Below are 13,099 nucleotides of genomic sequence, written 5' to 3' on the forward strand. Positions count from 1 at the left end.
TCCTTGAATTCCTGGTATAAATCCCACCTGATCATAATGAATAACTCTCATGATCATTTGCGGGAGTCTTTTTGCTAGTATTCTAGTTAAGATTTTTACATCTATATTCATTAGGGAGATTGGTCTGTAGTTTTCTTCCTCTGTTTTTGATCTACCTGGCTTTGGAATCAGTACTATATTTTTATCATAAAAGGAGTTTGGTAGAACTCCTTCTTTGTTTATTGTGTCAAATAGTTTGTATAGTATTGGAATTAGTTGTTCTTTGAATGTTTGATAGAATTCACTTGTGAATCCATCAGGTCCTGGGGATTTTTTCTTAGGGAGTTCTTTGATGGCTTGTTCTTTTTCTGATACGGGATTATTCAAGTATTCTATTTTTTCTGCTATTAATATAAGCAATTAATATTTTTGTAAATATTCATCCAAATCACCTAGCTTGCTATGTTTGTTGCCATATAATTGGGCAAAATATTTTTTAATGATTGCCTTAATTTCCTCTTCATTAGAGGTGAGGTCTCTCTTTTCATATTTGATACTGTTAATTTGGTTTTCTTCTTTCCTTTTTTTATTAGATTGACCAGTACTTTGTCAATTTTATTTGTTTTTTTCAAAGTACCAGCTTCTGGTCTTATTTATTAATTCAATAGTTCTTTTACTTTCAATTTTATTAATTTTTCCTTTAATTTGTGTGATCTCTAATTTAGTTTTCATCTGGGGATTTTTAATTTGTTCGCTTTCTAGTTTTTTGATTTGCATGCCCAATTCATTGATCTTTGCCCACCCTAATTTGTTAATATATGCTCAAGGATATAAATTTCCCCCAGAGTACTGCTTTTGCTGTGTCCCACAGATTTTTGTAGGATGTCATTCTCTTCAATGAAATTATTAATTGTTTCTATGATTTCTTCTTTAACTAACTGATTTTGGAGAATCATATTATTTAATTTCCAATTAATTTTTGATTTGCCTATCCATATACCCTTACTAATTATTATTTTTATTGCATTATGATCTGAAAAGGTTGCATTTATTATTTCTGCTCTTTTGCATTTGTTTGCCATGTTTCTATGCCCTAATGCATGGTCAGTCTTTGAGAATGTACCATGTGCTGTTGAAAAGAAGGTGTATTCCTTTTTGTCCCTATTTATTTTTCTCCATATATCTATTAATTCTAATTTTTCTGGGATTTCATTCACCTCTCTTATCTCTTTCTTATTTATTTTTGGGTTTGAGGAAGGAAGAGGTTTGGTTTGAGAAGGAATTTATGACCAAACAAGGGAGAGAACATTATAAGAAGTAACACGAATAATTTTGACTATGTTAAATTTAAAAGTTTTTGGACAAACAAAACCAATGTAATCAAGATTAGAAGGAAAACAACAAACTAGGGAAAACATTTTATAACAAATTTCATTGATAAAGGTCTCATTTTTCAAATATAGGGAGAACAAAGTCAAATTTATAAGAATACAAGTCATTCCTCAAATGACAAATAGTCAAAGGAGATGAACAAGTAGTTTTCAGCTGAAGAAATCAAAGCTACTAATAATCATTAAAAAATGTTCTAAATTCCTCTTGATTAGAGAAATGAAAGTTAAGACAACTCTGAGGTACCACCTTACACCTATTGTGTTGGCCAATATGATGGTAAAGGAAAATGATAAATGTTGAAGGGGATGTAGCAAAATTGAGACACTGATGCATTGCTGGTGGTGTTTTGAACTGATCCAACCATTCTGGAGCGCAATTTGGTAATAATACTACTAGGTCTATATCCCAAAGAGATAAAAATAGTTGGGGTGGGGAGGACCTGCTTGTACAAAAATATTTGTAGCAGCCTTTTTTGTGGCGACAAAGAATTGGAAATGAAGGGGATGTCCATCAATTGGGGAATTGCTAAACAAATTGTGGTGGAATACTATTATGCTGTAAGAAATGAACAAGATGGCTTCAGAAAGAGCTGGAAAGACCTTTGTGAATTGATTCAGAGTGAAATAAGCAGAACCAGGAGAACATTATACACAGTAGCCGCAATATTGTGGAATGATCAACTGTGAAAGACTTAAGCTACTCTCAGCAGTACAATGATCCAAATCAATTCTGAAGGACTTGTAACAAAGAATGCTATCCATTTCCAGACAAAGAACTGTTAGAATCAGAATGCAGATCAAAACATACTATTTTTAACTTTAGTTTATTTGGGTTTTTATTTTGGGGTTTTGGTTTTATGTGATTATTCTCATACAAAAATAAACAATGTGGAAATGTTTTGTATGATAATACAGATCAAATTGCCTACCATATCTCAGAAGGGGAAGGGAAAGGGAAAGAGGGAGACAATCTGGGTCATATAACTTTGGAAAAGTTATGTGGAAATTTTTTATTACATGTAATTTGGTAAAATAAATATCTTTATAAAAATGACAAAACAATCATTTTAAGATAAAAAAGGGAAACTGACTTTTCTGTGTCCAGAGAGAAGGGGTTCAGGCTACCATGAAGGAGCTTGAGGGAGAAAGGAGATACAGGTTTGGTGCCTTGAGATCTATAGTCCTTAGCAACACAGAGTATGTCCTTGAAAGGATTATGGAATTTCCAATCCAGTGCTTACCAGTTGAGTGACCTTGAACTAGGTACTTCCTCCTTTATCTGTAAAATAGAGATTATAGTTTTTGCCATACCTGTCTCATAGGGCTGTTTGGAATCTAAAGTGTTCTAAATCAATGTAACCTTGAAAACAGAGACTGTTTTTGTTTGTCTTTTCTCTCTTAGATCCTCAGCATCTAGCATATTGCCTGGCATACAAGAAGTGCTTAATAAATTTTTGTTTGTAAATTTAAAAAAAAAACAGGGAAGATCAAAGCTGGGAGGGGCCTTAGAACTGGGAATGTCAGAGCTGGAAGAGAGCTTAAAAGAGGAGATGTCAAGGCTGGGTGGGAGCAGAAAAGATCAAGAATAATGCCCCTTCCCAATGCATTTCCTCCCATTCCTCCATGTCTTTAGTAGATAAGCGGCAGAGGCAGGTTAGGACCCCATGTCCTGACCTGGGCCTTTCGTACCCTTCACAAGGCTGCCTGGCTGTTGGCACCTTTCAGATTCTTGAAGCAACGGAAAGGAGAAGGCTTGAGCACAAACAGGAAGAGGAAGACAACGTGGCAGAGATCGCCAACACCCTGCAGAGTGACTTCCCCTCTGAGACCTCCCACCGGCTTGGCCAGGGTAGGAGGTGGACCAAGGAGCAGCTTGAGGAGATCTGGCTCATCCAGAAGCAGCAGATCCATGAAAAGCAGGTAACACCCCACCACTTCTCTCTGCACCCCTTTCCTCACTGTGCCCCCTCCTCCAGAGATCAGTTAGCTCAGGGGCCTTGGAAATATTCTCAGTCCCTGGACCCACTTCCTATCTGAGCCTCAGTTCCTCTAGCTGCAAAAGTGGTACCTTAGCCCTGATTCATTGTCTCCTGGAGTAGGTGGGACCAGGCTACGGACCCATATGAATGACTCAAAAGCTCTGTGGCCAGGATGGAGGCCACAAGGTAAGTGCAGAGGAAGGGTCACAGCCCCACATAGCCCAAGAGGATCAACCAGGGCTCTGTGCTCCTGCTTCTGGCCTCCCCCATTCGTCAAGTCAAGAGGCCATCTCTGTACCCCCAGAAAAACCAAAGGAAAAGATTCTATCTACTCACATGGCCATGATTCTCTCAGGGCCTAGTTGGCTTTGCGGTCACCTCCTCCACCTGTCAGGTGATGTTCAGGACATCCTGTTTGTCTCCACCACTTTTGGCCTGTATGCTTTTTTCTTTTTTCTGGTGACCCCTTTTTTCTCCTTTTCTGGTCTGATTCCTCTTCCTCTCCTTCCCCTGCAGAAGAAGGTTCTCTGTGCCTTGTCTGCTCTGTTCATACTCCCAATTGCCTGCAAAGTCCAATCCAGCCTCCTTTCCTTGACATACTCATGCCACTTGCTGTGAGGTGCCATGACCTCTCTGGCCTCATCCTTGATTTGTACCCACTTTCCCTCCACACCAACCTAAGAAGCCCCTGACTTCTTCCTTGTTTCTTGTCCCTATGATCTTTCCCAAAGTCAAGTATCCTTTGGAATGGAGGCAGATGAAAACCTAGACCAGGCTGGCTAGGGTGAAGAAGGAGGAAGGAAGAGAGAGAGGGAGAGAGAATAGGCATTTGGTTAAGATGATGCTTGGAATATGTGTGGTGGAAGAAACACACCCAAGTTTGTAGCAAGGTCTCACCCCAAGACTGGGAGGCTCAAACTTTGTTCAATCCAGAAGAAAGAAAAGAATTTTATCTGAAGGAGAGGTTTAAGGTATAGCCTAATAGCTGGTGGGACAGTCTGGGGGCTAATTAGATAGCCTTAGGGCTGATGGACTGGGGAGTGGGGAAGGCTAGTAGAGTAGCCTCCCTGGCTGATGGCCCAGTATAGTATATGTGTACTATAGTATATTACTGAACCACTGCTAATGATTAATGCTTGCAATTTATGCTTAACTAATGCTGCAGTTTATGTTTAATTAGTGCTAACTGGTGAGAAATGCAAGATTTCAGAACTTGAGGGTCTCAATTCTATTACAACCCACTGCCCATCTCCATCATATAGAGTAGATATAGAGGTTCTTGTCAAGGGTGACTCCCAGGGATTGCCCTTTAAAAGCAATAAAAAAAAACCACATTTGCTTTGAATCAGGTTGGTGGGGAGAAGGGGCATACTCTCTATATCTGTATGTCAAGCCTAAAGCTGAGAGGAGAACAGGCTTAGCCCAGGAGACAGAGAATGAGGGAAATTCCTAGGAGATGGCATCTCAGGAACTTTCAATAGCCAAAGCTTCAATATCGCTGTCCAAAATCACCAGTATGGATGACAGATGGACTGGACTGAAAATCCTATTCCAAGCAGGCCTTTTGGCTTGGTTACCATGGCCATGGCTTGGTGGGATGGGACCCAGTGGTGGCGTGTCTCATACCTCACTCAGGAGGAACAGAAGAGATACAAGGGTAGTAGGGATAGAGGAGCATTGTGTATTAAGGACTCTTAATACTGTGCTCTTGTGAGGGAGTCCAGGGACCTGAGAGAAGAAATGCAGGGTGAGTATGAGAAAGCCACAGGAATGAGGGAAAGAGACACATGTGAGAAGCTTTGTAGGGGCTCACTCCAGGTCACTGAGGCAGAAGGAAAAATGAGACAAAGAACTCGGGGAGCAGATGGAAGCAGAGATCATATTGAGGTCTTCAATTGTCCAAACATCCGAAGCAGCTGATCAGTTTGTCCTGAAATTGTAAAAGCAAGTTTTTAGTTCCATCATCATAGTTATCCCCAAGATCTCTTTCCCTTCCCCTCCCCGAGAACCATCCAGAAAAAAGTTAGCCCAACTGATCAATCCATTGAAACAATTCCAAAAACGTGTCACATGTCTCTCCTGTGGACCTCCCCACCTCCCCAGAAGATTGGATTGGAGGTGTCTTCTTCATTCACATCCTGTTTGATATTTATAATTTTGTTCATTTGGGATGCATCATTGTTCTTTCCATTTCCTTTGTTAAAGTTTGTCTTGGTTCAGCTGACTTCCCTCTACCTTCATTCATGTAGTTCTGCCCATAATTCCCTGTATCCATCACATACCTCATTTCTTATAGCACAGTCATATTCTATCACATTCATGGACCCCAGTTTGTTTAGCCTTTTCCAATCACTGGACATCAACTTTCCAAATCTTTGTCATCACAAAAATAAAAATAAATAAAAAATTGCTATAAATGTTTTGGTATATGTGGTGACTTCTTATCAATGATGATTTCAATACTTTTATTTCATAATTCCAAATTGCTTTCCAAAATGGAGGTATCCTTTCACAGCTCCACCAACAATGTATGAGTATACCTATTATTTCACAATCCCTCCAACATTGAGTATTGCCATCTTTGCCAATTTGCAGAGTATGCAGTAAAACCTTGGGTGTTTTCAGTAGCATTTCTCTTTTTATTAGAGATTTTAAGAATTCTTTGATATGTTTATGGATACTTAAATGTGATTCTTTTGAGAATTGCTTGTTAATATCCTTTGACCATTTATCTTTTAGGGAATGACACGTATATAACACTTAACATTAGTGACGATTTAATCTCTTCTTGAAAGATGTTGGAAACCATTAGGGAACTGCTATTGGGTGGTCTAAGCCAGCCCTGGATATTGAAGTAACAACAATTAGGGACCTCTGGGGATTCTGTGGCCATTCCATCCTTGAGTCATGTTAGAGGAGAGAAAAGTCAGGCTGGGGGAAAGCAGTTTTCAGAGGTGAAGGGACAGCCCAATACTATTCAGAAGAAGTTAGGCTCAGGAAGGCAAGGATGTTCTTTAGAACAAGAATCTAAGACTCAAGCAAACTGTGTTGAGGAAGAAAGAGTTGATGCCTGAGGAGACCCGGGTGTGCAGGAAGCCCTTTGACAAGTTCCTACCGCAAAAGGAAACATCTAAAATGGAAGCCAACACTCTGGGCCGGCACTGTGAGGCTATCATCAAAGTCACTGAAGCCCAGAGAAAGCTGAGGCTCATGAGTGTAAAAACGGGGGTCAAAAGATTTTCACAAGGTTTGATGTGTATCATGTGCAAGAGAGGAAATGAGGAAGAGACAAGCACATGCTGTTACAGCTAGATGAGAATAATGATATAAAGGAGGGTGGTGGAAAGAATGAAAGAATGAGATTTGGCTGGTAAGAAGGACATAACATTAGTCAGCAGAATGAGGAAGTAGCCAGACAGCGTCCCTTAGAGTCTGGTCAGAATGCCTGAACAGATTATAACATAAGATGTTAAAAGGACAAGAAACGGGCTGCAAAACCCTGTCCAAAATCTTTGAAAGCCCTTTGCTAACAAGAAGTGCTAGAGGAAGGTGCGTGCTCTATTTTCAGACAGATGGTAACTAACGGTGACAGCAAACTGTAGACTAGTGGACTTGTCTTTGTTCCAAGCATATTATCCAGAGGGTGGCACAAGAGTGTTTAGAAAGGGAAACAGCAAAACCAAAAGCCAGCCTGGCTTCATCAAGCACAGATCATGTGAAACTAACCTGATTTTCTTGTTTGACCAGGCAATGAGACTAGTGCATCAGGGAAATGCTGCCAGCAGTTCCTATGTCTAGGAATAAGATGGAGAGAGGATAGGATGACAGCTCTGGAAGGGACCTTAGAGTCCAAGCCCCTCATTTCATAGACAGGGAAGGGAAGTAACTTGCCAGGCATCCTGCAAGGGGCAAGCAGCACAAGCAGAAGCAGAATCTTGGAAACTATTTTGTTGGAGTAGCGTAGAAAAGATCTTCTCAAGAGCTGTGAGACTTTGAGCTTTTAGCTAGTTCAACCTTTCCAGTTGAGAGTTCAGGGGAAGGGACTGGGTCAAAGTGCCATCACTCAAGGAGAGGGGGACTAAGCTGGGCTTCAAATGGAACTGCCCAGCCTTGCCTCCTTGGTGATCTCTCCTTTTCTAGCGGTATTGGATGTCTGGGATAAACTGGCCCCAGCTCTCATCTCTCCCTATAGAGGCTACAGGAGGAAGAGAAGCAACGAGACTTTGACTGGGACCGGCAGCGAGTCCAGGCAGCCAGAGTCAACATTCTGTTAGAGAGGAAGCAGCAGCGGCTAAACCGAGATCTCCGCAGGGATATGGATAACAAGAATTTGAACTTGGCCTATGAGCATAAAAGCATGTGAGTAGACAAGAGGGAGGGGTTAACACGTGTGTGTGTGTGTGTGTGTGTGTGTCTGGGGGATGATCTGGAAATGCCGTATGCAGCTATCCCATCCTTCTAGCCATCCATCCATTCATCCATCCTATCCATCCACCCTTTGGTACCTTCTAGGCAGAGAGGGACAGAGACTTGGGGGTAGGGTAGAGACAATGGACAAAGTGCACAAGAGACCTGACTTCAGACATGAAGGCTGTCCCTTAGGCCCATAGAGCCTCCGTTCCTGTAAAATAAGGATACTTCTAATACCTCCTTCTCTCCCTTCCTCTTGGGATTGTTGACAATCATATGTTAAATGTCTAAAGATGAATCAGCTGGAGGCCCTTGCCTTCAGGGGGCTTACAGTCTTGACAGTGGGCAAAAGAAACCCTTCTGGTGTTTTTCATGTGGTTTGGGGCCATCAGACCCCTTTATACTGGTAAGAAAAGTAAAACTTTGGTATACAAAATTTAACTTCAAGACAAGATTGGGGAAGGAAAGGCACAGAAAAGTGTACTGAGAAAAAGTACTGAGAATCCTGGTGAGCTCCAAGCTACATATGAGTCTAATAGAGTAATGTTAACCCCCCCTCCCCTCCCAAGACGCTCTGGTGACTTTGGGCTATGGTAAGAGAGGCAGAGGGATCTGACCAGATGTCATCTGGAGAATCGGGTTCCATTCTGGGCACCATCAGTGGCATGTGTATGTTTTCTGAGGATAGTGAGGTGCCTGGAGACCTCGGAATATGGGTGTCAGTAGAAGGAAGTAGAGTTTTTACCTTGGAGAGAAAAGCCTGGAGAGGAGGAGGTATGATCACTGCCTTCAGGGCCCCTAAATCTGGGTCTTCTGATTCCCAACCCAACACTGTCACCATTGACTTTGGTAAGGACTCGGGTGTTGGCTTAAATGCCTCCTCTAGGAGTCTGTGACCTCCAGCAAAAAAACCCAAAAAAGCAACACCCCACATTTAGTGGGAAACCATTCCATCTGAGTAGGGGGTTTGGGTCAGGAGGGTCTTAGGAGAACTTCTAGCTAGTCTAGCCTGCCCAGTGGAGAGCCAGAATTAATTTGGGGGAAAGGGAGGCCCCGAGGGTGGAAAGGAGCTGAGAAGGGCTTTGGCGAGTTAGCCAATCCTCAGGCTAGAGTAATAGTATGCACCACCCCCCTTAAGAAGAAGAGGCTCAGGGGCAGCTGGGTAGCTCAGTGGATTGAGTCAGGCCTAGAGACGGGAGATCCTAGGTTCAAATCCAGCCTCAGATGCTTCCCAGCTGTGTGACCCTGGGCAAGTCACTTGACCCCCATTGCCCACCCTTACCACTCTTCCACCAAGGAGCCAATACACAGAAGTTAAGGGTTTAAAAAAAAAAGAAGAGGAAGGAGAAGAAGGGGCTCAGCTGCTATGGTCATTTGAACAGGGTTACTGAAAGGTTCCCATGGAGACAGTTATACTGTGGGACGAGGACTCGGTCTTCACCTCTTGACCATGGTGGGATGGATAGGGCACTTTCAAAGCATGAAGTGAAAGGCAAACCATAAAGGAAACCAGTTCTACTGGAATATTTGAAAACAAAAACCAAGTTTACTGCCTTTGGGTCCCTGAATTTCTCTGAAGTCTTTCTGAGCACTAACAGTCTGTCCTAGGCTCCATGGATTCTCTCCCAGCTGTAACATTCTCTGTTCTGGGCTCTAAGGTCTCTCTTAGCACTGACATTCTCTATTCTAGGCTTTCAGGTCTCTCCCAGCCCTAATATTCCCTGTTCTAGGCTCCGAAGTCTTCCCCAGCACTGATATTCTTTGTTCTAGCCTTCACAGTCTCTCCCAGTTGGTAACATTTTCTGTTCTGGGCCCCAAGATTTCTGCTAGCACTGACATTCTCTGTTATAGGCTCCACAGTCTCTCCCAGCTCTAACATTGTCTATTCTAGGCTCCCAGATCTTTTCCAGTTCTGACATTCAAGTATTCTGTTATCTTTATCTAAATTTCAAGATAGTAATTTACCAAGTAGATTCTGTACATATGACAGGAACCTAAAAAATACTAATAAACTAAGAAAAATCAGGGTAAATGAACACAATCATTTAAAAATTGAATGTTGAACTGATGTGGAGTGAATTGAGTAGAACCAGGAGACATTATACACAGTAACAGAAACACTGTGGGACAATCAAAGGTAATTGACTTTGCTACTAATAACAATGCGATGATCCAGGACAATTCTGAGGGACTTAGAAAGAATGCTATCAAATCCAGAGAAAGAACTGTGGGAGTAGAAATCCAGAAGAAAACATATGATTTATCATTTGTTCATATGGGTATATGATTTGGGGTTTTGGTTTTTAAAGATTATTACAAAAATGAATAATATGGAAATGGGCTTTGAGTGATAATATATGTATAACCCAGTGGAATTGCTCATCAGCTCTGGGAGTGGGTAGGGAAGAGGAGAGGGAGACAACATGAATCATGTAACCATGGAAAAATTAAATTAAAAATAAAAATACAACAAAATTTTAAAATTAATAAAAAAATTAAAATTGGATGTTAATCCTTTTTCTTATGTTAAATGATTTTTTTTCCATTTTATCTTTATTTTATTCCAACAACAAATTAACACATAAGTTTTCCAAAGTTACATGACTCATGTTGTCTCCCTCTCTTCTTCTCTTCCCCCCTCCCAGAGTTGATAAGCAATTCTACTGGGTTATATATATATTATCATTCAAAACATATTTCCATATTACTCATTTTTGTAAGAGAATAATCTTATAAAACCAAAACCCCACATCATATACCCAAATAAGCAATGATAAATTAACAGTTCTTTTTCTAGATGTGGATAGCATTCTTTTCCCTTCCGAATTGTGCTGGGCAATTGCATTGCTGTTAGTAGCAAAGTCTATCATATTTGATCTTCCCATAGTATTTCAGTTACTCTCTATAATGTTCTTCTGGTTCTGCTTATTTCTCTCTGCATCAGTTCATGTAGGTCTTTCCAGTTCTTTCTGAAATCATCCTGTTCATCGTTCCTTATAACACAAAAGTATTGCCTATACCACAGTTTGTTCAACCATCCCCCAATTGAGAGATATCCTTTTAGTTTCCAATTCTTTGCTATCTCAAAAAGAGCAGCTATAAATACTTCTGTATAAACAGGTCCTTTCCCAATTTTTTTTGTATCTCTTTGGGATACAGACTTAGTAGTGGTATTTCTGGGTCAAAAGGTATACATTCCTTTAAAGCTTTTTGGGCATAATTCTAACTTGCCTTCCAGAATGGTTGGATCCGTTCACAACTCCTACAGCAATACATTAGTGTCCCAGTTTTGTCACTGGATGTTAATCCTTGAATTCTCCAATATCCCAAGGGGAGTCCCTAAGTCTGATGACATTACGGAAATCTAAAAAGAACCATTTCACTGGAAGAAAAAATTTTAAACCCTTGCCTTTTGTCTTAGAATCAATACCATGTATTGGTTCCAAGGAAGAAAGTGGTAAGGGATAGGCAATGGGGGTTAAGTGACTTGCCCAGGGTCACATAGCTAGGAAGTGTCTGAATTTGAACCCAGGACCAACTGTTTCTAGGCCTGGCTTTCAATCCACTGAGCCACCTCACTGCCCCCTCACTGTAAGAATTTTGAAGCAAATTTAGTTGAGCTTTGAGGGAGGGAAAAGGCTGAATTATCCTCCAGGTCCTTGAGATAACTCCATGTATTTATTATGAGGGTATTTTAGTAGCTGGTCGTTTGATTTGTATTTCGTTTGCCCTTTTCCAGAAAACCTAGCTACTTGCTCATTTTCTCTGGTTTGTTTTACTCCAGGACTGATTATCTTAATGAGGAAGTCTACAGGAATTACCCTTCCGCAGAATATTTCTCACAATTTAATACAACTAGTAAATAAGGATGAAAATATAGCCACTAATGTTTTGGTTTATGTATATTGGGATTTAATAAAATTTTTTTAAAGTCTTATCTGTTCCTTTGCTCATTGCTGTCGAGGCTGGGGCTCTCAGAGCTGTACTGTGGCCTGGGGGCTAGTGTCCCAAGGCCTCTTCCAACTACAGGAAGCTCCTGGAGCCTGGAGCTCAGCCCCCTGAGCACCAGAAACACTGTGTTAGAGGGAATGGGATAAGTGTTGGTCAAATAAACGAATGGAACATTGAATGAGTAGGAGGCCACAGGTCCAGTAGCCAGAACCCTAACAAAGAAGCAGGAAATTTGAGTTCCAGCTTTGCCACCATTTTCCTGTGTGACTTGTTCTGAGATCCCTCCCAGCCCTGACATCCCCTGTTCTCGGGCCCCTTCCAGCTCTGATGTTTCCTGTTTTAATAGATTCTCTCTCTCCCAGCTCACTATTCCTGGGGTACTCTGGGCAGCTAAGACAGGGATGGGATTTGGATGACCTCAGAAATTATCTTACCCCCCCTTCATTTTGTAGGCCCAGAGACGGGCAGTGCCTGTCCCAGGTCACAGAAATAAGACAGGACAGCCAGGTTCTGATTCCTCCCCGCGATGGCCAGCAGTATGTGGCCCGGGGTTCAATGGGAGGCCATCTGTGGGCCTTTGGAAGCAAGAAGATCAGTGTCAAATCCTTTCTCCCTGTAAGCCCCCAGCCCCACAGGCCTGATGCTCAGGTTATACCCCCAAGGCCAGCCTCAGTTCTTGATGATGTCCCATTTAGTTCTGAGTGCCACAGCACGGGGAGGTGGGAGATAGACATGCTCTGCTCTCTGTCCTTCCCCACTTCAGGGGTCTAGCATTAATTATGAAAGGATCCCCAATGTCTGGCATGGGGCCTTTGGCTCCAATTGGGCGATTCTAAAGCTTCTTGAAGCAATGAGAAAAGCTTGGAATTCTTCAGGCCTGAGGTAAGCCAGGACTCTGCCCAAGTGGTGTTCTCACCCTTGGCGAGTCCATGTAAATGGAGACAGTGTTGAGAAGGACATTCCAGACACTGGAGGTGATCTTTGGGGGCAACCCAGCCTCTCGTTTCTCATCAGCCGCCTCCCAGAATCTACAAGCTCAGTGTATTTGGGGTTCCAGTTCTGCCTTGGGTACTTTTTAGCAGCATGTCCTCGGGGACGGCGGCCTCTCAGACCTTCAGAAAAAATGACCAGAGCAAAAACATCGCTATCTCGGGAGGGCTGCGTGAATCCAATACGATCAAGCACGTGGAAAATGCCATTCAAGTGTTGGAGACTGTCATTTGTTCCTTGGCGAGGGCGAGGAACAGATCACAAGGAGCCAGCTCCTGCTGGCCCTGGGCCACGCTTTACCGCCAAGATGCCAGAACCCCTTCTAGGTCATGTCTGTGTGCTTTGGATTCACTACTCCCTTGGAGGATCTGGCCCAGATCCAGGAGGCAGGATGGTTCT

The 13,099-nt window shown here is 42.1% G+C and overlaps 1 protein-coding gene across 1 annotated transcript in view; it reads left to right on the forward strand.

The window, feature by feature from the left end:
* The window catches only part of RIBC2 (RIB43A domain with coiled-coils 2), a 28,058-nt gene extending 16,428 nt beyond the window's left edge, over nucleotides 1-11,630 (forward strand). Inside the window, exons 5-7 of the mRNA XM_044678247.1 lie at nucleotides 3,096-3,290; nucleotides 7,542-7,708; nucleotides 11,544-11,630. Of these exons, the coding sequence (XP_044534182.1) occupies nucleotides 3,096-3,290; nucleotides 7,542-7,708; nucleotides 11,544-11,625 (444 nt within the window). The 3' untranslated portion in view covers nucleotides 11,626-11,630. The remainder of the gene's footprint in view (nucleotides 1-3,095; nucleotides 3,291-7,541; nucleotides 7,709-11,543) is intronic.
* Nucleotides 11,631-13,099: the final 1,469 nt, after the last annotated feature.

This window comes from Gracilinanus agilis, chromosome 5, assembly GCF_016433145.1.
Source record: "Gracilinanus agilis isolate LMUSP501 chromosome 5, AgileGrace, whole genome shotgun sequence".
NCBI classification, from domain to species: Eukaryota; Metazoa; Chordata; class Mammalia; order Didelphimorphia; family Didelphidae; genus Gracilinanus; species Gracilinanus agilis.